General features: G+C 36.4%; 1 protein-coding gene and 1 pseudogene across 1 annotated transcript; both read right to left on the bottom strand.

Annotated features, from left to right (window-relative positions):
- Window positions 1-279: 279 nt before the first annotated feature.
- LOC108197803 (ethylene-responsive transcription factor ERF110) lies at window positions 280-1,668 on the bottom strand. Its single transcript, XM_017365512.2, has 2 exons — window positions 1,342-1,668; window positions 280-1,136 (listed from the first exon to the last, which is right to left on the bottom strand). The coding sequence occupies exons 1-2, from the start codon at window positions 1,601-1,603 to the stop codon at window positions 550-552; spliced, it is 849 nt and encodes a 282-aa protein (XP_017221001.1). The 5' UTR covers window positions 1,604-1,668; the 3' UTR covers window positions 280-549.
- Window positions 1,669-4,559: 2,891 nt separating this feature from the next.
- On the bottom strand, window positions 4,560-24,067 carry LOC108218887 (ribonucleoside-diphosphate reductase large subunit-like; annotated as a pseudogene).
- Window positions 24,068-25,220: the final 1,153 nt, after the last annotated feature.

Here is a 25,220-nt window from a genome sequence, read left to right as displayed (position 1 = left end):
GGACTTGCTCTAACAAGCTGAGAATACCTGTTTCGAGAGAGCTTTTATTTTTTTTCAAACACTTTATTAACTTATTTACTTCTCACTTTCTACATCACTTCTTTATACATTTTCAATCTCCAGGGCAGAGGCGGAGGGACATGGGGGCCTCTGTGTGCCCATGCCCCCATAGGTTTCAGAAAAGTGTGTATGTTTTTATATGAGATCCACATATTTGACAATATTAATCTACAAAATATTTCAGAGAAAATATTGTGTTCTGCCTCCGCCACTGCTCCAGGGTACTATCTTTTTGCCTTACACTCTCATTTATATGCATACAGAATCTGCCACAGAGCCAGGCGTTCAAATAGTATACTTTGCTCAACGTCACGAAATCGATTATAATGAAAGCGATACACAAATAATTTCATCCCCAAAGAATGTGGAATTATACAGGGGTACAAATATTTTTTTCGAGACCCCCTCTGTTGACTCCTAGAATTTTACAAAACTTTGTTGGGTAAAAAAACAGTAAGGAGCACGAGGATACATGTCCGTCTTCTCTACCTAGAACCGCCTGTTATGGCCAGGATCGAAATCTGGAAAATTCGGTGGATAATAATTAGGCATACCAATAGTACTCGTATAATCACTCGTCGACGAAGAAGAAGAAGAATGCAAAGTAGGAGCTGAAGTCCCGGCTGACGAAAATGCAAATTGGTCCAGTAAACTTGTAGATTGCTGAGAATAATAGTCCATGTACTCTCCTGCACCCTGCACTGGATACACATTTTGTGCATTCTGAACCACAGGCTCAGGCATTGTCGATACGGTAAAACTCGTATCAGGAGAACTAGAAATGATCCATTGGGGAGCCTGGGAACTAGACGATGGTCTACGCGTCACGTTCTCAGGGAAGTTGAGCTTAGCTTTGCTGCCTCGAAACCTAAGTGCTGCAACATCATAAGCTCTAGCAGCTTCCTCTGCAGTAGTGAATGTGCCTAGCCAGACTCTAGCAGCTTTATAAGGGTCTCGAATTTCAGCAGCCCATTTTCCCCAAGGCCTCCTCCGGACTCCCCTGTACTTTCTCCTTGCTTGAATTTCTTCTCCACTCGAAGGCTCTTGACTATTGTTCGTGTCATTACTCGAAGAATCTGCAACAACCACGTTTAGAGATTTTCCCGGAAAACACAATTTTAAAATGTTGATATCTAATTAGTACCCCCTCTATCTCATAATAAGAGTCGGTTTGACTTTTTGCACTTAATTTAAGGTGTTAAAAAAAGAGCGACTTTTATTATGGGACAGAGGGACTACATTTCTGCAAAAAAATTTGCGAAAAATAATGCTCATGCTAACCATGCACATATGTAGGTGATCCTTCCTGAGACGGATCCTGGTAAGGCAAGAAACCAGCAGGAACCGGGTCACGATGATCACCGCCTTCATCGCGGTGTCTCTTCTGCCCGAAACCACCATCACTGCCTCCACCAGCCACCACATGAGTCAGAGCAGAGACCATAACTGACATCTCATCTTCTCTCTGTCCTCCAAACCTGGTACCCATCAGTACAGGCTCCAAATGTTCTCTATCTCCTTGTCTTGTTCCACTTCTATCCATTCTTACAACCACTTGAATAAATTTCTTTGAATTTAAAATTTGTAAGTAATCACCAAAAACATTCTACCAGTATGTATATATAGTGAAGGGGATACATGGATAGAAAATGAATTGGATATGTGAAGTGAAGACAAGAAGAGGTCAAAATGGCATATGGGGGTTGACAAATAATAAAAAACAAAATAAAAAATTGGTAAATGTAAGTCAAAGGTTGAAGATATTAAGATATTACTGTATTATTGAGGTTGTCTTGTTTCGCCACGTGGAATTTTGAACTCTTCTGACTAGGGGGAGTTACTTCAAAAGTCAAACACGGGTCAAATGAAATGAGGTCGGTTGTGATACCAAAGAAAGTAAGCCCACCCAACTTGTTCAGGCAGTGCTTCCAAGTCCCAACCGACAACAAACAGTGGCAGAATCCAAAGCTAAAGAAGGGGTCGACACTTAAATACTTAAATGCTGTTGTAAATCTTCAATCATCTGATTATACGTAAAAAGTAAACGATATAAATGAAAAAGCAAGTGAAAGAGTAAAGAAAGTGAATTGTTCTTATTGACAGTGAATTTGTTTCTAGTACCACTCTTGTATTTACAGAAGTGATTAAAACTTAAACATCAAGTAAAATCATGATAAACGTGTAAGAATTAATCTCAAAGTATTTTCGAATTACGCGCATAGTTTAATACTCATATAAGTTGTTTGACTTTTTACACGTAACTTTAGGTGCTTTGACCGCATAGTAAATATTAATATTTTTGTGATTTTCTTTTTCTGAATAAAAATATAACATTTATATTTTTATTCGGAAAAAGAAACTGACGAAAATATTAATATTTGCTATGCGGTCAAAGCACCTAAAATTACGTGTAAAAAGTCAAACGACATATATTATGGACGAGAGGAAGTATTTAAGTATTCTTCAAGAACATACATAATTTAGTACTTAAATATTCTCGAAGCAGGTATAAAGACTGAGCACTTAAGTATTCTCGAAGTATGTGCGTAATTTAACAATCAATCATATCATAGTAGGCCTAAGGAGATTCCGCTCAAGGATTTTGAAATATTATTGGTGAGATAAGTCAATAGAGGTACGCTACGTGCTTCAGCTTTCTTGATTGTTTGAACGTGTATCACTTGATTATCCTTATGTAGAATCATGTGTCCTACTTATTCATTAATTTTCTGTCTTGATTATTTTGTTGAATTATCGCTATTGCATATTACGTTACATTATACCTTATAATCTCCCCTTATTTGGTTGTTAGAGTGCGACATGCAAATCCTTTAACAGGATAACTCAACTAACACAAGAAAAAGTAATTACTTAATGACTGAAAATAATGAAAAGTACATTTTGGATCATATATTACAATTTTCAGATTTCAGCAAAAGAACCTCTAGTTTAAGCCGGTCTTCATTGACTTTCTAGCTTTTGCATTGATCGCTGATTCACCATCCATTTTCTTTCCAACTCTTTCTTCCACTACTCTTTAACGCTCTTCCTCCAAGTACTTAATACGAGAAGTGATGGTTTCCAAAGTAACTTGTTTCTGGGCATTCAGTGGAGGTGGTTTCTGAAATCTGTCTCTAAGCTTCTCTAGTGATGCTAGATGCTTTATTTCTCTAACTCTTCTAAAAGGTAGCTTGTTCAATGCCTTCAATTGAAATGATAATCCGGGATGGATGACCATGAACTCTCGAAGTATCATGCATAGTTTTCTTAGATTTCTTGAACTTATATGAGTCTATCAGAGTTTTGAGAACTGACTTATTTTCCTTGAATGAAAATAGCTTGACTCTTAGTATTGCCTTGTTAATCTCTCGAGATGATAAAGTTCCAATATCTTCAAGGGATAGAGTGCAAGCTTCATTTGCCTTATACTTCTAAAGAGTGATTTTTGTGGGGTTGAAAGATACAACAAGAATTTCATTGATTGGGGGTTGAGTTGGATCAAGATGATGGGTTCTCGGTTGACATTCAGTAGGCTCTAGTTCCAAAGCGCAAAAAAGTTCAGCCTGTAAGCATAAAGGAAACTACAACTATCTTTCCTTGACAGGACTCAGGATTGAGCACACTTCATCCTTAGTTGTCCTTCCAAGTATTTCATTGTCTTGATCTTACATGTAGACAAAATTTCATCTTTCAGACTCACACTCTCAATCATTTCATCTTTGAAGTACTTGATGACACGAGGCACATTGTGCCCTTCCAGACCTATGTCCTTGATCCATTCCACTACCATGTCATGGAAGATTCATTTTTTAGGTTACTAGTGGAGACGATCTAATCTTTACCGCAAAGAGTTCTGTGAGTGCAAGCTTTCCGGATAGATCAGTGGAAGTATGCTTGTACCTGTGGCTTTGACTTCCCATGCCAAATATGGTGTTGATTAACCAACCATGACCATTAATGACTTTGATGCTCACAGATGTTATGATATTATTCAGCATTTCATGATAGTCGTGAATATTCTCATATTTTTTCTTGTATGCATCCAAGATATCCTTCACCCCTGCATCATTGTAGCCACCTTTGACCTCAGGTTGCTTCATTACAGCTCTAGCCATGTCCCATTCCACACAAATCTATTTGCTTGTAGCTACACTTCTTCCTTTCCCTATTCTCCTCTAATTTTCTAGCTTCTCCTTCAGCTTCTTACTTCCCGCCATCTCTTCTTCGAATGTGATCACTTCTTTGAGATTTTCAATTTCTCTTTCATCTTTAGGCAAGCAATCATCGTAATATATCATTTCATCAGCATAAATTTCATTAGCTGGATCTATCTCCCATTCCTCCAATACTTCTTCCATCTCAACATATGCACCTAACTAGCTTCGACATATGATGGTATGTCGTAAGTTTAGAATACACCACTTATTCTTTGACCGCATATTGCACAAAAAACACAGAAGTATTGCTAAAGAACACCAAGTTTCAAATCTACTGCAAAATTCTAATTTAAATTACAACTTCCAACATTTAAGGCTTGTCACAGCATAGTTTAATACATTATTATGTAAACCATAATCTCTAGCAAATACAAATTTACCAGTAGAAACACATCAATTTTCCTACAACTTTTAATTAAGATATTATTCATGCTTGTAGGCTATTTGCAGACTAGAAATTAGGCTTTGGTTTCTTATGATCTTTAACTTCCACAGGACATGCACTTGTCATGATTGTTCAAGGAGCATACCATCTGCGCCATTTTGGTAGTATCGTCATTGTCTTCTTGTGTAACCTTATCCTACATATGACATCATATAAGAATCAGTATCTAAAGTGAGCAAGTTAAAAAGACAAGCTTTAGTGTGGTACTTTTTTTACCTTGAGCATGGAAGCATCAACAGTGAACTGGATGGCATCTGCTGCAGCACGAGATCTCAGATAATACATTCCTGTCTTCAAACCCTTTTGCATCCAAGAACAAGAATACATAAATTAGCAGTCTTTACAAACTACAGTTTGTAAAGGTTGCTTAAAGGATCATTTCAGATAGTGTCATATTTACACAATCAAGGCAGGCCTTGATAGATTGCATTCTTATTAACCAAAGAAATACAAAGTAAAGACCATTCCACAGTTAAGGCACTGTCATTTATAATATTCCTTCAAGTTCAGCAAACTAGTCCCAAAATAGTTTGACATTTACTTTTGAGAAAACATCATACCTGGGACCATGCATGGAAGTGTAGCGAAGTAAGCTTTCCAGAGTTCGGTTGGTCCATAAGTATGTTAAGGCTTTGACTCTGATCAATATAGCATCCACGGTCAACAGCCATATCAACTAAAGTTCTTTGCTTGATCTCCCAAACAGTCCTGGTTGTACAATGTTTCATTAAGGAGGAAGATGATTGTGTATTAGTGGTAAATAACTTTTAAGATCTAATTTTCATACTTGTATATTAGTTTAAGATCGTCAGGAACTTTCGACATTTTTTGTACAGAACCGCTTTCATAGATGATCTTATTCTTAAGATTAGGTGACGAAAGACCCATCTCCGTTAAGTCATGAAGAAGATGCTTGTTCACCACAACAAATTTTCCACTGCAAAAAGAATGTAATTGTCAGCTAAACAAGGAAGATGACCTTAAAAAATAGCAAATATGAAATGATAGGACAATAGACCTCAATACTCTGCGGCTATATAAATTGGAAGTATACGGCTCAAAGCACTCATTATTTCCAAGAATCTGACTAGTTGACGCAGTTGGCATAGGAGCAACAAGAAGGGAATTCCTTATGCCATTATCAGCTATCATTTTTCGAAGACCATCCCAGTCTCATTGCTCTGAAGGTGTTACACCCCACATGTCTGGTTGAATAATCCCCTGGAGGTTTAAATGGCCATTGTTTAATATTATTAAAATTATTATGCAATCATAACAATAACTATGTCTAACTATTAAAAAAAATAGTATATAGTCGAGGGCAGCAGATCATTTGAAGAATAAGCTTTAGCGGATACAAAATTTTAATGACTAACATATTACGTAAAGCCCCTAGATCCATAATTCTATTAAATTAAGTTGAATCATACAAAAGTCTTTCATGTGAAACTCTTTCAAGTTGTCATCACAAATAATTGTAAACAGAATTTAGGGTGAAAAAGTCATAGATGCTCGGAAATATCAACTCAAGGGACAAGCACATAGTACTCCAAAGAAATCCAAAGAAATAGATTTGCTTACACGGTGGCAAAAAGTTCTGCAGAAACATACCTTACTAACTGGGCTTCCAAAGTATGTCTCAGAGGGCCCTTCTTTTTTGGCCAGCTCAGACGAAGATTTTAGAGAATGGTAGTATATTGTCTCAAAAATATCCTTATTCAGCTGTTGGGCCTTGGATATATGAAAAGATAACACTTAGACCTCATTGATTTAGCGCAATATGAGGGGGAAATCACAAGTGAATTCCATTTACCTCTAGAGAATCAAACGCCATGCCAAGCAATATAAATGCATCTGCAAGACCCTGCACCCCAATACCAATAGGCCTATGCCTTAAATTTGACCTTCTTGCAGTCTCAATTGAATAATAATTAACATCAATGATCTTGTTAAGGTTGACTGTGACTACAGCAGTAACCTATCCCAAAAGAAGAAAACACAATAAATGAGACCAATATTACAGTAACAACTCACTTTCATTATTGCGAATTCATTTGAAGTCCGGTGAAAACTAGAAATTATACAAGACAAACCTCTGCTAGTTTGTCAAAATCAAAATATCGATTTTTAGAATCTTGACTGCCTATGAGCTTTGATGGTTGGGATTCATCTGCAACACCCTGCAACATAACATATTTGAATACCCGATCATGACCACAAACCCCTTCATATTGGTATGTCTCTCGTTACTTACCTTCACTCTTACAAATCGTGGTAGAGCAATTGATGCCAGATTACATACGGCAGTTTCTGTTGGACTTGTGTACTCAATAATTTTAGTACACAAGTTGGAAGATTTGATTGTTCCCAAATTCTGCTGGTTGCTCTTTCTATTACAACTATCCTGGAGGAATATTAAAAAAAACAAGTGGTGTAAATAAGAAGCAGATAACAATTGGAATGTAAATAATGAAAAAAGTTTAATCATTATTGATTTCCAAAAATTATTATTATTAGCTTTCAGATAATCACCTTAAACAACATATATGGTGTCCATGTCTCCATCTGGGACTCCAGTACTTCAAACCATAAACTCTGCGCCTGAACAACCTTCTTGGCTTTGCCCTGAATTTATTGTTTCTTACATGTTAGCAACACAATTTTAGGCCATTACAATATATTTTAATATTATATGAAGGCTATTTAGTTTTTACTAGTATTTTTTTATTAGATTGATCAAGTATGTGTTTTACAAAGACATAAATATGTATATATAACTACACACAAAAACCATGTCAAAGTTACAAATATACCTCTCTTTCATATTGGGCATACAGGTTCTCGAACTCTTGTCCCCAACAATCAGCCAAGCCTGGAGCTTCATTTGGACAGAACAAGGACCACACACCATTGCTTTGTACCCTTTCCATAAATAGATCAGGAATCCAAAGGGCATAAAATAAATCTCGAGCTCGATGTTCTTCCTGTAAGATTAGGTAAATAGCATTATCACCTTCCAACATGAAGTACAAAGATTTAAGAAGACTTAATGGTTCTCAACAGAACTAAAGAATATATACAAAATTGCTTAAAAGGTTCTTTTTTTTAAGCTGTTGCACTAAAGACGACCATGCTGAAAAATATATGAGCAGTGAATTATAAGGCATAATATTAACCCTTCAAATATAGGCCTGGCTACAATATTCTAACTTACCTTTCCATGGTTTTTCCTCAGATTAAAAAATTAATATATATCAGCATGCCACAGCTCTAGATACACAGAAAAAGCACCTACATACCATAAAAATATTATTTAGATAAACATAAATTAACACAAGGAAGCTAAAAGATCATAGTATAACATGACGTAGTGGATACCTTTCCTCTTGTGGCCTCCTTGATCAACGTAACAGGCAGTGTCATTGAAAACACGGAGCATTGGAACAATTCCATTGGATGTACCATTAGTCCCTCGAATATGACTGCCTGTGGCACGAATATTATGAACAGAAACGCTAATTCCTCCAGCTAATTTGCTGATAATTGCACACTCCTTCAAAGTATCATATATGCGTTCAATATTATCATCCTTCATACAAACTAGGAAGCAGCTACTCAACTACCAAACACAACAAGAGAAATGTCAGAAAATAGTAAAACAGTTGTACCTGTACACTAGTTATTTACACATATTGCAAACAACATAATGAAACTAAAAGTACAGGATAGTTGACACACTTGGGGCCTTGGGGTTCCCGCATTAAAAAGGGTTGGTGATGCATGAGTGAACCATCGCTGGGACATCAAATGGTATGTCTTGATAGCAGATTCAACATCATCCTTATAAATTCCAACAGCAACTCTCATCAGAATGTGTTGTGGCCTCTCAACAACCTTCCCCTCAATCTTCAAAAGGTAGGATCTCTCCAGGGTTTTGAAGCCAAAGTAATCATAGTCAAAGTCTCGATCATAAATTATTTCACTATCCAAGCGAGCAACATTCGGATTCAAATACACCATATAACTAATATCAGTACTAAATGATGAGACATGGCTTTTGAAAAACACAAAATTAAGAAATATGAATACATAATTTAGTATAACTGTGTGAAAGGCATATGTTAAGCCTATTTGTATTTAAGAGTATCAACTCAACTCTGATAAGAAAGAAAGTAAAATAGCAAGCACTATTGAAGGAATCCGTACGAAGAACGTCAAGTGATTTATTAAAATCATATGTCTGAAGAATTTCAGGATGCTGCGGCACACCACTGAAAGATGTTCATTAATATGTTCAAGCCTCAGTGTACAAATAATATTTTGTAGCACGTCCAGAAGTCCGGAAGATATAAAGTTTTAATACTTTATTTATTCAGAAGATTCCAAACTATTTCTACTTATGAAGAAGAACTACAAAGACAAAGACTCGATGAACAAGCCACTTCTCAAAAGTTTAATTGATAAAGAATATTTGATTCAGCTAGATACAGATGAACCAGACAGTACATTTGTGTGTCAGCTACTCAGATTAAATATTCTGCATCAACAATAGGTGGTCGTTCAATCAAGACAAAGAATCAGATCTTTTAAAGGAAGTCAAAAGACTTGCTGCTGAAGAAAGTGCTCAATATAATTATTCTTTTAATTTATTCACACCTCAAAATAATTATATAAGTTATGTAATTTATTTATTAAATTGATTCACACTCGAATTAATTTAATTTATGAATTTATATAATTAATATAATTAAGTGGATAATTATTGGATTAATTATATAAAGGAAATACAATTTATATTGTTTTTGGGCACGGTATGACAATCTATTAGATTGTCATACCGCACCCTGTTGAGTGCTTATGACAGAAGGCATGACAATGTCTTGGTTTGTCATACAGGTTGAAGAAGGCATGACAATCTCTTAGATTGTCATACCAAAATCAAATGGTATGACAATCCTAGAGTTTGTCATACCGTTTCAACCCTTAGGCTCCAAGTCACATTGTCATGCTGCTTTGTCATACCGAAATTTGTATGGTATGACAATCCTTCAGATTGTCATACCGACCCATTTGTAGCATGAAATTAGCTTAGTTTGTCATACTGATCTATGTAATTGTCATAGCACTTTGTATGATTGTCATAGCACTTCCTAGGATTGTCATGCCTAGCTTTGTCATACTAGTTCAATGGTTTGCCTATAAATATGGCCATAACCTCTTCATTTGTTCTTGTTCATTGTATTGAAAACTTTCAAGTTGTTAGTAACTTGCTATTGTTATATCCACAGTTTTCTGTGCTTTGATCACTCGGTTGTTTTATTCCGCTAAGTTAGAATACTTCCTGTCAAATTTATTCTACGAACTAGTGGACATTAAAATGAACCATATTAATTATATAACGACTTAAAAATTGTTATATTAATTAATTTAAATCTGATTAACAAGTTAAACTCCAATCAGATTATTCCGCCGCGATTATTTTGTGACGATTGTATTCAACCCCCCCTTCTACAATCGTATCTGGACCTAACAATTGGTATCAGAGCAGTTGATACCATTTTCCGTATCAGATCCTATACACACTCTGTAACGTCCAAATATTTTTTATTCGAATTAATTTTATTCCAAAAATTAATTTTGATTTAAAATATTTTTCTTTCAAAAATCCATTTTTCATCCAAACACTATTCACTTTAAATCTTTAAACTCGAGTACACAAAAGATTAGTAGCATTAAAATCCCACCGTTTAGCAAGGAACACTTTGGACTATGGAAGAGGCATATGTTATTGTTCCTCCGCACCGCCAACAGAAAATACATCGGGATTTTAAACAAAGGTGTTTCTACTCCGATGAATGTCATATTAGCACACGAAGAAGATGGTGTGTTAATACCTCATCAGACTATTCTGAAAGAACTTTCTGAGTACACAGATGAAGAGAGTGAACAGATGAACTTAGATGACGCTCTTCAACTGATTTTGGTTGAATCTCTAGATCCGGTCATGTACAATGCTGTTGTTAATTGTACGAACGCGAAGCAAATCTGGGATACACTAGAGATTATAAACGAAGGCTCAGAAGAAGTTAGGGAAAACAAGAAAGAGATACTGATGGCTCAGTATGAACAGTTTAGTTCCAATCCCGGAGAAGGGATTTCAGAAGTGTTTATCAGACTTAATAATTTGATAAATAATTTAAATTTGAATGGGAAATTCTATGACAAGAAAGAGGTCAACATGAAGTTTCTCTTAACACTTCCCGAACATCTGGAACACAGAATCACTGCCATCAGGGAAAGCAGAGATCTGAATGAGATTTCTCTGGAAAGACTCTACGGAGTTTTGAAAACTTATGAACTGGAGCAAGTTCAAAGTAAGCAGAGATATGGCTGGGGTAAAATACAGAACCATTCGAGAGCTCTAGTTGTTGAGTCACCTGTATCGGAAGAAAAGAAGGATGTTGTTGTTCCTTCTAAGACTACTCAGGAATTTGTTGTACCTGAGATGGGTCAGACTGCTTCTTCCAGTGGTGACGAAGAGTTCTATACAATGGAAGAGCTTGAACAGTTAGAAGATCAATCTCTATCACTGTTTGCCAAGAAGTTTGGAAACATGAGATTCAGGAAGAACCCCTCCTACAAGTACAAACCTACTGTCACTAGGTTTCAAAAAGGAGGTTACTCATCTTCTACAAGCAAAGGAGGATACAAGACTGGGATGGTGGATAGAAGCAAGTTCAAATGCTTCAACTGTGGTGAACCTGGACACTTTGCAACTGAATGCAAACAGCCCAAGGTTCAAGGAAAGAGAAAAGATTCGTACGATGAGCTGAAGCAGAAGTATGATGCACTAGTGAGAAAGCATCAGGGTACTTCTGGAAGTCAAAGTTTCAAAAGCAAGTCTTATCTGGCAGAAGGGAAAAGCTGGGATGATACAGACAGTGATGAAGAAGAGCAGATAGGGAATGTTGCTCTCATGGCTAATGCTGGATCATCTTCACCTCCTCCTGCTGGAAGCTTTCAGGTAGATCCTACATGCCCTAAACTTTTTATGCAATTAGGACTTGAAAGAGATGATGCTATTAAAAAGATGAAAGCTGCCAATCTTAAAATTGATACGTTAGTCTTAGAAATTCATGCTTATAAGATGAATGAGATGAAAGTATTAAAACCTAAAATAGAACAACTGACTATGGATTTAGGATTACAATGTGCTAAAGTCAGAGTTCTAGAGAAAGGAGAGATTGCTTTAAGACTTCAGCTAGACGAAGAGAAAGTTAAGTGTAAAGCCTTTAAGGATGCCTCCACTATAGTCAAAGAACTTAATGATAAACAAGAGATCAAGAGAACTGTTGGAATAGGTTTTGACTATAACAAATCTGTAGGTAAGGCTAGTAACATTACTCCCTTTAAAAAGAGTGCTAAGGAGAGAGGGATTCCTTTTGTTTTGAAAGATTCCCCTCAACCATTGTTTAAATCCTCAGAAGCTGAACCTCTGTTAGAAACTCCTGTTGTCATTAGATATGAACTCAAACAGGAAGACATTAAAATGAAAGAGAGTAATGAGAAGAGAGATGAGATCCTGACATCACTGAAACCAATCAAAGTGAAAGGCAATGTTAGGTTGCCTAAAGCTGGTTTAGGTGTCAACTCTGAGCGAACTAAATTCAACAAGCCTAATAATTTTGTGAACAGTAAGAACAAAGATAATAGATGTCATTCTACTGAGAACTTTAAATCTGTTAACAATGTTAGAGTAGAATCTATTGATGTTCCTACTACTGTGACTGATATGCCTGTTGCTCCTGTTTTTGATGCATGTCATAAATGTTGTGGTGTTGATAACTGTATGCTTTGTGCTTTCAATACAATGTCTGCTTATTTTAGAAATTTGCATGCTAAAAATGAAAACACATCACCTAGACAACACACAAACAATAAGCATGCTAGATCAAAGACTACTAGTCCTCCTCGTGTTAGGAAGGAGACTTATGTTCCAAAGCCTAAAACCAAGGTTTATAAGGCTGTTGTTAAGGAAGTAAGTTCAGTCAAGAGTGAGCCAAGTATCAGTCCAAGCGGCTCTGTTGTATTACCTGATAGAAATCAATTCTTTAAGTTTGCTAGACCCAATCAAGTGTGGGTCCCAAAGAAGGTTTAATCAAGTTGTCTTTTTCAGGGTGCGAGTGGAGTTGTTCGAGTTACTTGGGTGCTTGACAGTGGAGCGTCAATGCACATGACTGGCAATAGATCCCTGCTGGAAGACATAAGAGAAGGAGCTGGCCCAACAGTTAGTTTTGCTGATAATAGCAAAGGTCGTACTGTGGGATATGGCAAGTACAAAATTGGAAGGATCATCATAGAAGATATTGCTATAGTTGAAGGACTTCAACATAATCTCCTGAGTGTCAGTCAGTTTTGTGACAAGGGATATTATGTTCATTTTGAAAAGGAGATATGTATCATTAAACATATCAAGGATAAGCGTCCTTCACTATGTGGCATAAGGAAAGGCAATATATTCGCAGCTGATTTGTCTTCAGGACCTGGAAACGAAGTTCACTGTTTCTACGCCAAAGCGTCTGCTGAAGATAGTTGGTTATGGCATAAGAAACTCTCGCACCTCAATTTCAAAACCATGAACTCTCTAGTTAAGAGAGATCTAGTGAGAGGTTTGCCTTCCCTGGAATTCTCAACTGATGATCTCTGTGAAGCTTGTCAGAAAGGAAAAACGAAGAGAGCATCTCACAAAGGCAAGACCATCAATACCATTACAAATCCACTTCATTTACTGCATATGGATTTGTTTGGCCCCGTGAATGTTGCATCAATTGATGGAGGAAGATATGCCTTAGTCATTGTGGATAACTTCTCGAAATTTACTTGGGTTTACTTCCTTGCTTCTAAGGATGAAAATCCGATGACAGTGATTGATCATATTAAGTTAGTTGAATTGGATAAAGGTGTGCCAGTGAAAGCTGTAAGGTCAGATAATGGCACAGAATTCAAGAATCAAACTCTAATCAACTTTTACTCTGAAAAGGGAATTAGAAGGCAGTATTCAGCACCAAGGACTCCTCAGCAGAATGGAGTCGTCGAAAGAAAGAATCGTACATTGATTGAAGCTGCAAGAACAATGATTGCTGAAGCAAAGCTTCCACTGTACTTTTGGGCTGAAGCTGTGACTACTGCTTGCTATACCCAGAATCGAACTTTGATCAATAAAGATCATCTGAAAACTCCATTTCATCTGTATAACAACAAGAAACCTTATGTCAAACATCTTCATGTCTTTGGAGCCAAGTGTTATGTTCTCAAGGATGGTGAAGAGAACTTGAACAAGTTTGAGCCAAAGGCATCTGAAGGAATTTTTGTTGGTTATACTAATAATGCTTATAGAGTTTTTGTAATTGATACTCTGTCAGTGAAAGTTAGTATCAATGTTACATTTGATGACACTAAACTCCCAAGTTTACGATCTGCTGATCCATCTGAATCTCTGAAGTTTGACAACTATCCAGATTCTGATTCTGATGATGATATGCCACCTGAGGTTGCAACAGGTGATGACAACAATGATAATGATCCAGGCAATGGTGGAGGAAATGGCAATAAATGCTGGAGATTCCACTGATGCTAGTGGTGGATCATCAAGTCAACCTGGCAACAACTCAGGGGGAGCTGGTGGATCAACTAGTCATACACTTCAGCTTAATGACAATACAGATGAATCATCAAGGACACAACTTCCAAGGGAAAGGATTTGGAGCAGAGATCATCCCTTTGATCTGATTATTGGTGATCCTGATGTTGGTGTAAGGACTAGAAGTGCTACGACAAATGAATGTCTATTCTCTGGTTTTCAATCACAATTAGAACCAAAGAAAGTTGATGAAGCACTTGCTGATCCTGATTGGGTTCTTGCCATGCAAGAAGAACTCAATCAATTTGAGAGACAAGAAGTCTGGGCCCTTGTTCCAAGACCAAAGGGAAAGTCTACAATTGGAACTAGATGGGTCTTCCGTAACAAGTTAGATGGTGATGGCATTGTTGTAAGGAACACAGCCAGACTGGTTGCAAAAGGTTATTCTCAGGAAGAAGGAATTGATTACGATGAAACCTATGCTCCAGTTGCTCGTCTTGAAGCCATCAGAATATTTCTTGCATTTGCTGCACACTCCAACTTCAAGGTTTATCAGATGGATGTGAAAAGTGCATTTCTGAATGGAAAGCTAGAATAAGAAGTATATCTGGAACAGCCCCCTGGCTTTGAAAATCCAGAGTTTGCTGATTTTGTGTACTTCCTATTCAAAGCTGTCTATGGGCTCATGCAGTCACCAAGGACATGGTATGACAATCTCTCTGAGTTTTTGATTGGAAACAATTTTACTAGAGGTGTCATAGACAAAACTCTCTTTTACAAATTGCATGATAATAATATGATATTTGTTCCAATATATGTTGATGATATTATATTTGGTTCTACTAACGATAACTTGTGCAAGAGGTTTGCTAAGTTAATGCAGAACAATTATGAGATGAGTATGATGGGTGAGCTGTCCTACTTCCTTGGTCTTCAAGTAAGCCAAAAGGAAGATGGAATATTCATTTGCCAATCAAAGTATGTCAGAGATCTTCTGCGAAAGTACAATCTAGAAGACTCTTCTCCGGCAAAGACACCCATGGCCACTGCCACAAAGCTTGACCAGGATAAATCTGGTAAGAAAGTTGATATCACAAGCTATCGAGGTATGATTGGCTCATTACTCTATCTCACTGCAAGTAGACCAGATATCATGTTTGCAACATGTTTATGTGCTAGGTTTCAGGCTGATCCTAAGGAATCACATCTTATAGCCGTCAAAAGAATCTTTAGATATCTTAAGGGTACACCTGGTTTAGGTATTTGGTACCCTAAGAATACTGGTTTTGACTTAACCGGCTATACAGATTCTGATTATGCAGGTTGCAGGATTGATAGAAAGAGTACGTCTGGAAGCTGTCAATTTCTAGGACGTCGGTTGGTTTCCTGGTACAGCAAGAAGCAACACTCAGTGTCCACTTCTACCGCAGAAGCTGAGTACATAGCTGCTGGCAGTTGCTGTGCTCAGATTCTCTGGATCAGGAATCAGTTAAATGATTATGGTATTGATGTTAACAAAATTCCAATATTTTGTGACAACACCAGTGCCATAGCCATTTCAAACAATCCAGTGCAACACTCCCGGACCAAGCACATAGATATCAGGTATCATTTTATTCGAGAACATGTCATGAATGGTACTGTGGTGTTACATTTTGTACCCACGACTGATCAAATTGCTGACATCTTCACTAAACCACTTGATGAATCCACTTTCTCTAAGTTGGTTTGTGAACTAGGGATGTTAAATATGCCATGATTCTCTTAGTATATAGTTTATATTTGTTTTATATATTATTATATATTTTTGTGAATTTTCTGTGTAATTATATATATTTTATTAGACTTTATATAATTGTTTGTAAATTATCTGATAATTTTCTGTATAATTATGCATGTTCATATTTGTCTCTGTAATTTTATAAGTGCTGCATACTCCCCTGTATTATTTATCAAGCATTTAGATAATTATTTGTTTCTATTTTGTACTTTTCAAAATTAATTAAGCATAAATATTAGTTTTTAAGTTAATTCATTTTAATGAATTAAAGTTAAATTCATAAATATTTATATTTAATTAAAGTTGAATTTTACAAAATATTTGTGTAATTTATTATATAATATTTGTATTAGATTTTTGATTTTGAGTGTAAAAAGTTTTATTTTTAAAGAAAATCAAAAATCATATTATTGGTATATATATTTGCTGTTTTATTTAGTTAAATCTCGGTATGACAATTCTAAGAATTGTCAAAGTGTCAGAGTGTGTCTTTAATTCGGTTTGACAAAGTGTCACATTGTCATGTCACATGTGGCTTGGCTGATACTCGTTATGACAAAACTCGGCATGACAATATGATATATTGTCATACCGAGTTCTTTTACCTCACCTCAGCCGTTGTAAAAACCTCGGTATGACAATCGAAGCGATTGTCATACCGACTGTTAAACCCTCCATGACATATGTATATATTGTCATACTACGCACTTCATCTTCCTCATCATACACACACACACCGCCGATTATACACACACTCTCTTCACTCAATTTTTCAAGTTTTTTCGATTAAAACTTGCTGGTTACTCTTTTTCAAGCACAATTTCGCTTGCTGGTTACTGTTTAATCTCGATTCTTAGCCGTTACTCTGCCCATTTTTCACCAAATTCGAACTGAGTTCGAGCGAGTCAACTGGGTTTGCTGAGTTTGAGCGATTTAGAGCGACTCTTGAACGAGTCAATCACTGGGAAGTCGTATATTGCTTGAGAGATTCAGTATTGAAGTTTATTGTTGGTGGATTAATTCGAAGCTTTTGAAACCCTAACTTGGATTTCGAATTTCTTAGGGTTTTAAATCGATTTTAGGACTTGTTTGGTTTGTTGGAGGATTTTGGGACTTTGTTGGATTTTTGTGGAAATTAAATCGGTCATTTACAATTTAATTAATTTTTAATTCGAGTTTAATCAATTAATTCGAATTATTAATTAATTGGTTAATTGTTTATTAATTATTAATTGAAATTTGCGAGATATTTGAGAATTACCATTTTATTTGAAAAATTCTCGTTTAATTCAATTCTTAATTATAAAAAATGGCTGGCCAATTTGTGATCGGAGAGACGAACTACAACGGGTACTTAGACCCTGATTCCAGTTTGGAGAGATTCAAACCGTGGGTACGGTTTCTGAATAGTCAATGTTTGGTCAGTACAACAATCACTGCACATGCAGATTTACAGATTAGACCACTCCAAGATTTCTACCCCTCTGCCATCAACACGACTCTTCTGGATAGCTACAGGGTCTCTGGAAACATTGCAGGAGGATGAAGCATCACTGTGTCAGTTGATGATGTTAATAGGATTCTTGGATTTCCACATAACAATTTTGCTGAGATTCTTACAGAAGATGAAATAGTCCAGTTCTTTCAGACCATTCTCTATCAAGGAGAGATTTATCTGCCGAGAATGCTTAAAGGGAATCTTAAACCTGAGTGGGACTTGTTCTTCGATACTCTGGCGAAAGTCTTTTCACCTACCACTCGAAGCAACTACAACATAATATCCTCCCTTCTTCAAGTCATTGGATTCTGCATTGTTCACAATCGACCAATCAACTTTGGCAAGTTGCTTCTTCAGTCGATTCTAAAGAAGTTGGGACCACTCAGCAGTCGATCAGTTGCACAGAATGCCAGGGTTGTCTGTTTTTACCCTCGGTTCTTAATGCTCTTTTTGAATGATAAGATGACAGACGCGGAGAAGAACTTATATTTCAATTCTCCAATTGCACCAACTCTGCGTGTCTGTACAAAACTGATGAAATCTCTGACCAACAAGAGGAAGTATGAAAATCTTCAACTTATTATGACTCCATTCTTGTTGGAACAATTCCATGCTCAGCCACAGCCGTACCAGTTTCATGTGGCACAACCTCAACAACAACAACAAGATCAACAGGAACAACAGCAACAACCTCAACCACAACCTGAACCAATACAAGCTCAACAACCAGAACAACACCAATCACCATACCAATCACCACATCATTCCCCTCTACATCAAACACATTCATTTGAAGACGAACCTCAGGAATACAACTTCTTCAAAGCTCAACCGTCTTCATCTGAACCACTACTACAACAACAACACACCCAATATACACCACAAACACAATCAATCTCTCAACCACTACTTGCTGACTCAACCTCCAATCCAGAGTTGCAGTCCTTTCGACAGGACCTATAGGTAGCTGAGGTACTTTCTAACCTCTCATCTAATTTTGATATTGATATGTCTGATTATGTTTGTGACCTTGATTTTGTTATCCAGACTACCAGTAATGAACCTGACATCACACAGGTTCATAACCAAGCTGATGACCTTATTCAACCAACTCCTTCTTCTGCAAACACAACAATCAACACTACTCATCAACCCATTCGTAAGATTGCCAGAAAAAGGAGTACAAGCAGTTTGACGAGTCAACCCGCAGCTCTGTCTTCCATTAAAAAGCCAAGGTTGGAAGCCCTGGAGACATCTGCAGCCTCATCCTTGCCTTCCCAAGAAGGCTTAGACTTAGAACAGGCAATGAAACAGTCTCTCGACTCATTCTCTCAACAGAATGATGCCATTGAAGTTGACCGCCCTGCCACGGTACCCTGTACAGAGTCAAGCACTGCGCTAGCACTCACGCTAGTGCAAGACCAATCAAATACACAGGTTACTATGCTTACTGATTGCACAGATTTCCAAAACCAAGTTAATATGTATAAAAACTATGCTGATCACACTTTTTTTTATGATCAGGAGGTACTTGGCAGCGTGCAAGTAAATCTGCCCTCACAGGCATCCGGAGGACAATTTGTTCCTCCACTACCTTTGAACCCATCTCAGGGGACATTGTTAGTTTATACAGGTACAGCTGGAAGAGTGAATACAATGAGTGAAGAAAGGCAAACACCGAGCGATACACATGCACGTGAGGCTAGTGAAACAGCTTTGAGTGTACGTGAGGTGAGTGCACACACTAACCCGGCTCTGTTTGAGGAATAAATGGCTAAGCTGAAAGCTGAATTAGCCCGGATGATAGCAGAAAATGAGAAGTTAAAGGGTGCACAGTTGGTGACCTTGGAGAAGAAAGCTGATGAAAAGCCATCCAGTTCTTCCAGGGATGAGCTTAAAGAAGAAATTCATGAGTTGACTGTCGAGATGAGATCTAACCATGCTCTTTATATGGCAAAATTTGATGCTATTGACAGTAAACTAGATCAACTCCTCAGGAACTCAAAGTCAGATGCTGATACCTCCAGAGAGGATCCCTCAACTAAGGGGGAGAATAGATAAGATAGAGGAGATGGAGACAAAGGTGACGGGGATGACATGGGAAATAGTTCAAATCAAAGCAATAAAGGGAATACTTCTGAATCTGCTCCTAACAATTCTGAAAAGTCAAAAGGCAAAGAGCCGTTACATCAGTCTGATAATGTCTTCAATTCTGACAATTATGATGATTATCCGCAAGACATGGATGATGATGACGTCTTCGATGCTACTTACCGTCAAGCAGAGGAAGAAGGCAAATTTGAGGAGAGCTATCTGTTCCAAGATGAAGAACCTGTTGACTTGGAACATGAAGAGAATGTCCGGAAGTTTAAAGCTGAGAATGAAGCTAGGAAGCGTAAGCTTCAAGATTACCAGAAACTTCTAGAGGACAAGCTGATCACTGAGGATCAAATCAAGAAAGAGAAGCATAAAATCTATGATGCTGCGTGCAAGCAGAAGAATCTTGATATCAAAAGGAAAGTTGGAAAAAGTTGGGACATTGCAAAGAGGATTTTCAATGGACCTCAAAGGAAGCCTTTCAATGACAGAAAGTTCTTATCTCTGATCTACGATCTTCGAGAGGTAAACCCTGACGAGGATATCTTTATGCATGCCTTTGCTTTGGAAATTGATTACTTGACTGTAGGAGTCAATAATTTGCTAGAACAGTGGGAGCTGATTGTATATACACAGAGGAATAGTTCATTCAGGTTATCTATTGAATTTCTTAAATCATTCTCTGTATCTGAGCTCTGGGTACTTCGCAATAAGGTAAAGCGATGCTCCAACCTGAACGAACTCCTTCGTGACAAGCTGTTGGATTGTGTTGTCTTCAACAGTCCACAGGTTGTCAAAAATCCATATTATGTGAAGTTCGTTCACAAAGAGCTCTTAAGCACTGTATATCTAAATGAAGAAGCTTTATAAAAGTATCCTGCCAAGCAACTGGCTCTAGCATCCACTCTACTTCGAACCAAGGGCTTCGCTTCTAAAGTCAAGTCTGATGCTGATGATGTGATTCTAGCTTACTGCACCCGAATGAATATTTCTCAATATTTCCGGAGGATGAAGAATGTTACAAAAGCTCAGCCATCAGACTTCCAGGAAGACCCTGTGGAGATGGAAGTGTTACATCAACTGGCTCTGGCAAGGGAACGTAAGAAGCGTGGTGAATCCACTATATCAGAAGTGCCAACCAGAGAAGAACCGTCAACTCCTATTCTTCACGATTCTGATATCGAAGAAGGAGAAGTTGATCTTTAGATTTGATAAGGAATTTGTAATATATGTTCAGTAAGAACATCCTTATGTAATCTAATGTACTTGTTTGAATTCTGGTCAATGTTTAATGAAATACCAGAAACTTTTTGCTATTTACAATTCATGTTTAATCCTTTGTCTTGTCAATTAGTTGAGTTATCCTCTCGATAATTTGCATGTTATGTTAACAAACAAATAGGGGGAGATTGAAAGGCATATGTTAAGCCTATTTGTATTAAAGATAATCAACTCAACTCTGATAAGAAAGAAAGTAAAATAGCAAGCACTATTGAAGGAATCCGTACAAAGAACGTGAAGTGATTTATTAAAATCACATGTCTGAAGAATTTCAGGATGCTGCTGCACACCACTGAAAGAAGTTCATTAATATGTTCAAGCCTCAGTGTACAAATAATATTTTGTAGCATGTCCAGAAGTCCAGAAGGTATAAGGTTTTAATACTTTATTTATTCAGAAGATTCCAAACTATTTCTACTTATGAAGAAGAACTACAAAGACAAAGACTCGACGAACAAGCCACTTCTCAAATGTTTAATTGTTAAAGAATATTTGATTCAGCTAGATACAGATGAACCAGACAGTACATTTGTGTGTCAGCTACTCAGATTAAATATTCTGCATCAACAATAGGTGGTCGTTTAATCAAGACAAAGAATCAGATCTTTTAAAGGAAGTCAGAAGACCTACTGCTAAAGAAAGTGCTCAATATAATTATTCTTTTAATTTATTCACATCTCAAAATAATTATATAAGTTATGTAATTTATTTATTAAATTGATTCACACTCGAATTAATTTAATTTATGAATTTATATAATTAATATAATTAAGTGGATAATTATTGGATTAATTATATAAAGGAAATACAATTTATATTGTTTTTGGGCACGGTATGACAATCTAATAGATTGTCATACCGCACCCTGTTGAGTGCTTATGACAGAAGGCATGCCAATGTCTTGGTTTGTCATACAGGTTGAAGAAGGCATGACAATCTCTTAGATTGTCATACCGAAATCAAATGGTATGACAATCCTAGAGTTTGTCATACCGTTTCAACCCTTAGGCTCCAAGTCACATTGTCATGCTGCTTTGTCATACCGAAATTTGTATGGTATGACAATCCTTCAGATTGTCATACCGACCCATTTGTAGCATGACATTAGCTTAGTTTGTCATACTGATCTATGTAATTGTCATAGCACTTTGTATGATTGTCATAGCACTTCCTAGGATTGTCATGCCTAGCTTTGTCATACTAGTTCAATGGTTTGCCTATAAATATGGCCATAACCTCTTCATTTGTTCTTGTTCATTGTATTGAAAACTTTCAAGTTGTTAGTAACTTGCTATTGTTATATCCACAGTTTTCTGTGCTTTGATCACTCGGTTGTTTTATTCCGCTAAGTTAGAATACTTCCTGTCAAATTTATTCTACGAACTAGTGGACATTAAAACGAACCATATTAATTATATAACGACTTAAAAATTGTTATAGTAATTAATTTAAATCTGATTAACAAGTTAAACACTGTGAATGAGTAGAAATAAAACAAGATTTTCAGGCAACATCAATGTAACCAGTTGCACGTAATAACTTTCGTCTATATTTCATATAGGTCTGCAACTACTGAAAAACAAGCTATTGTCCATTGTTTTTGAAGTACTATCAAGAAGTAAAAACAACCTCAATATTTTAAACCTTTTTATAATTAAAAATCCAAAATGCAAGATAAAATGGTACAATAACATCAAAGCATTTAGAAACAGACTTTGCAACTGTTTGATGTCAATTTGTCACCTTAGGAATATGTACTTGGAGTATGATGGATATGCGCAACACAGACCAGGTTCTTTCATACTAAATTTCAATTACATTCCCCAAGTAGTCCTCTTAAAATTATATATAAAGACATATGGAATCATAAATCCAACTCGAGTGATCAAACAATTCATATCTTATTTACATATGCACTCTTTAAATCAGAATAGTCAGCAATTAACATCAATTACAATCTAAAAGTAATAGGACGATACGTTCATAATTATATCAAATACATCGTCAGCTAAAAGCGGAGCCTTCTGCCCAGATCTCTCACTTACATGGTTGTGCACGTCCTTAATCCTGCCATCCAAAATATATTTATTTTGGCAAAAAAAAAAAATCCTGCCATTTAAAAAATCATATTTGAATCTTAATTTTTACTTCAACCATTACATGTTAATTTATATTATCAAAAGCATAACTAAATTATCAATATGCTCACGTCTCTGAAAATGATTTCTTCGTATTCTTATGCAGATTAGAAACAACAATCCTCGCAGCCAGCTGTACCAATCAAACAATCCACTAATTAACAAATTAAAGAACATAAAAAATCCAAACCATGTAAAAAGCACAAAATCAAGTAACATAAAAAGTTTAAAGTCAAAACACAAACAAAACAAATCAATTTTTACAGACTAATAATCAGTGGGATTATAAGTTATAGAAGCAATGATTCAACTAACTAGAAGAATCACATATAATTGAAGCATACCCAATGACTATCTAACTAATTATAACACACAAGTAAATTTAAGGATTTAAAACACAAGAATGACAACTATATTTTAATACAAGACCGAAACAACAACAAAGTCATAGCATCTGTAGATATTACTAATTAGAACAAACATCCAAAATTCAAAGCGTTCAAATAACTGAAACTTTTGAACAACTTCAAAATCAAAAGAATAACAAATCATATCAATTATTACTTTATGGAGGCATAATTAGGATAATTAACAGACATCGCAGTACCATATTAACTAATTAGCACAAACACACAAAATAACATAACCAAACAAATAAAAGACCGAAACAGATCAACACTCACTGAAGCATAATCCGGATGATTAGTAGTCATAGCCGCAGCAGTCTCCGCAGCCAATTCATCAAGATGACTTGTAGTAACGCCTTTATAAACACCAGCACAAACCTTCTGCGCCACGAGAATCGGATCACAGTGATTGATACTGAGACCGTAACTCAACTTTTTCAACCGCGCCGTGATCTTTTCGAAATTCACTACTTCTTGTCGTCCATCTCTCTTAATCACATGCATCATGTGCAATTACCATAATCATACACATATATCTATGAATATAAGATGTGTTTCAGTGAGCACTTCTATCAAACAGATTGGATGCACACACAATATCAACACAATGCGAGTAAGATATAGAGGCTCTGTCTATAGATGTGTGTGTTAATTAATAGTGATTTGAAATTGGAGAATTAGGGTTTGGCGTGAGATTGAGGTGATTTTCCCGCCATATGAAGAGGCAGGTAGGTGAGTTGAGTTTTAAAGTGTGAATGATATTTGAGTGTGTGTTTTCAGCCGCAATTTGGGGGAATTTTTTTTGGATAGTAACGAGTAGGGATGAGTAAAACCAAACCAAAAATCAAAACCAGAACTAAAACCTGAAAATCGGAAGAAACCGAACCACTTAAAAATCAAACTAAATAAAAACCGAACCAATAATACGGTTGCACTTTGGTTTTAAATTTTTATAAACCGAACCAAACCAAATATAAAACAAGAAATTACCTGAAATCCATATTTGAGGCACGTGAAAACCACGCTATTCTTGAAACATGTAATCCCCTTATATGTGGTGCTTGAATGTCTTGTGGCTTTCGTCTCCCAGTATACAGCGAATAGAGGTGATCTAAAGCACTAGAGACCCACCTCCTACGAACTGAACAAATAGCCTTCTATCTCAGAAGAATTGAACCTAGAGCTCTAAGATGAATGAGTATCAAAATGTTTGAGAGGATTTTTGTGTGTCTAAACAATGAAGCTAAAACATCATTTTATAGGGGAAAGGATTTGTAACTCCCACATGTAGTAACTTTGTAACTTATGCAATAACATAGGAGTTACAAAATCAAATGGGAGTTACAAAATCAAATGGGAGTTACAAAATGCACGTAAGTTACAAATCAATCTCAAATATAATATAATATAATATTTTTATTGAAATAATATGTTAACTACGATCCGGGTAGAAGGGGGTTGAATCAGTGTTGGGAAAAGTGCAAATCAGTTCCAAGCGGTGGAAGACCTTCTACCGCTTAAGCCGTAAAGCGGACTCTTAAGCGGAATTTTAAGCAGATCGGTAAGCGGATTAATAAAATATAATTATATACTTAGTTATAATATTAGTATATTTAAAAATAATATTATATTGTGGTAATAATTTAAATTTTTAATA

This window comes from Daucus carota, chromosome 1 (assembly GCF_001625215.2).
Source record: "Daucus carota subsp. sativus chromosome 1, DH1 v3.0, whole genome shotgun sequence".
Lineage (NCBI taxonomy): Eukaryota > Viridiplantae > Streptophyta > Magnoliopsida > Apiales > Apiaceae > Daucus > Daucus carota.
This window is presented reverse-complemented; position numbering and strand designations above follow the sequence as displayed.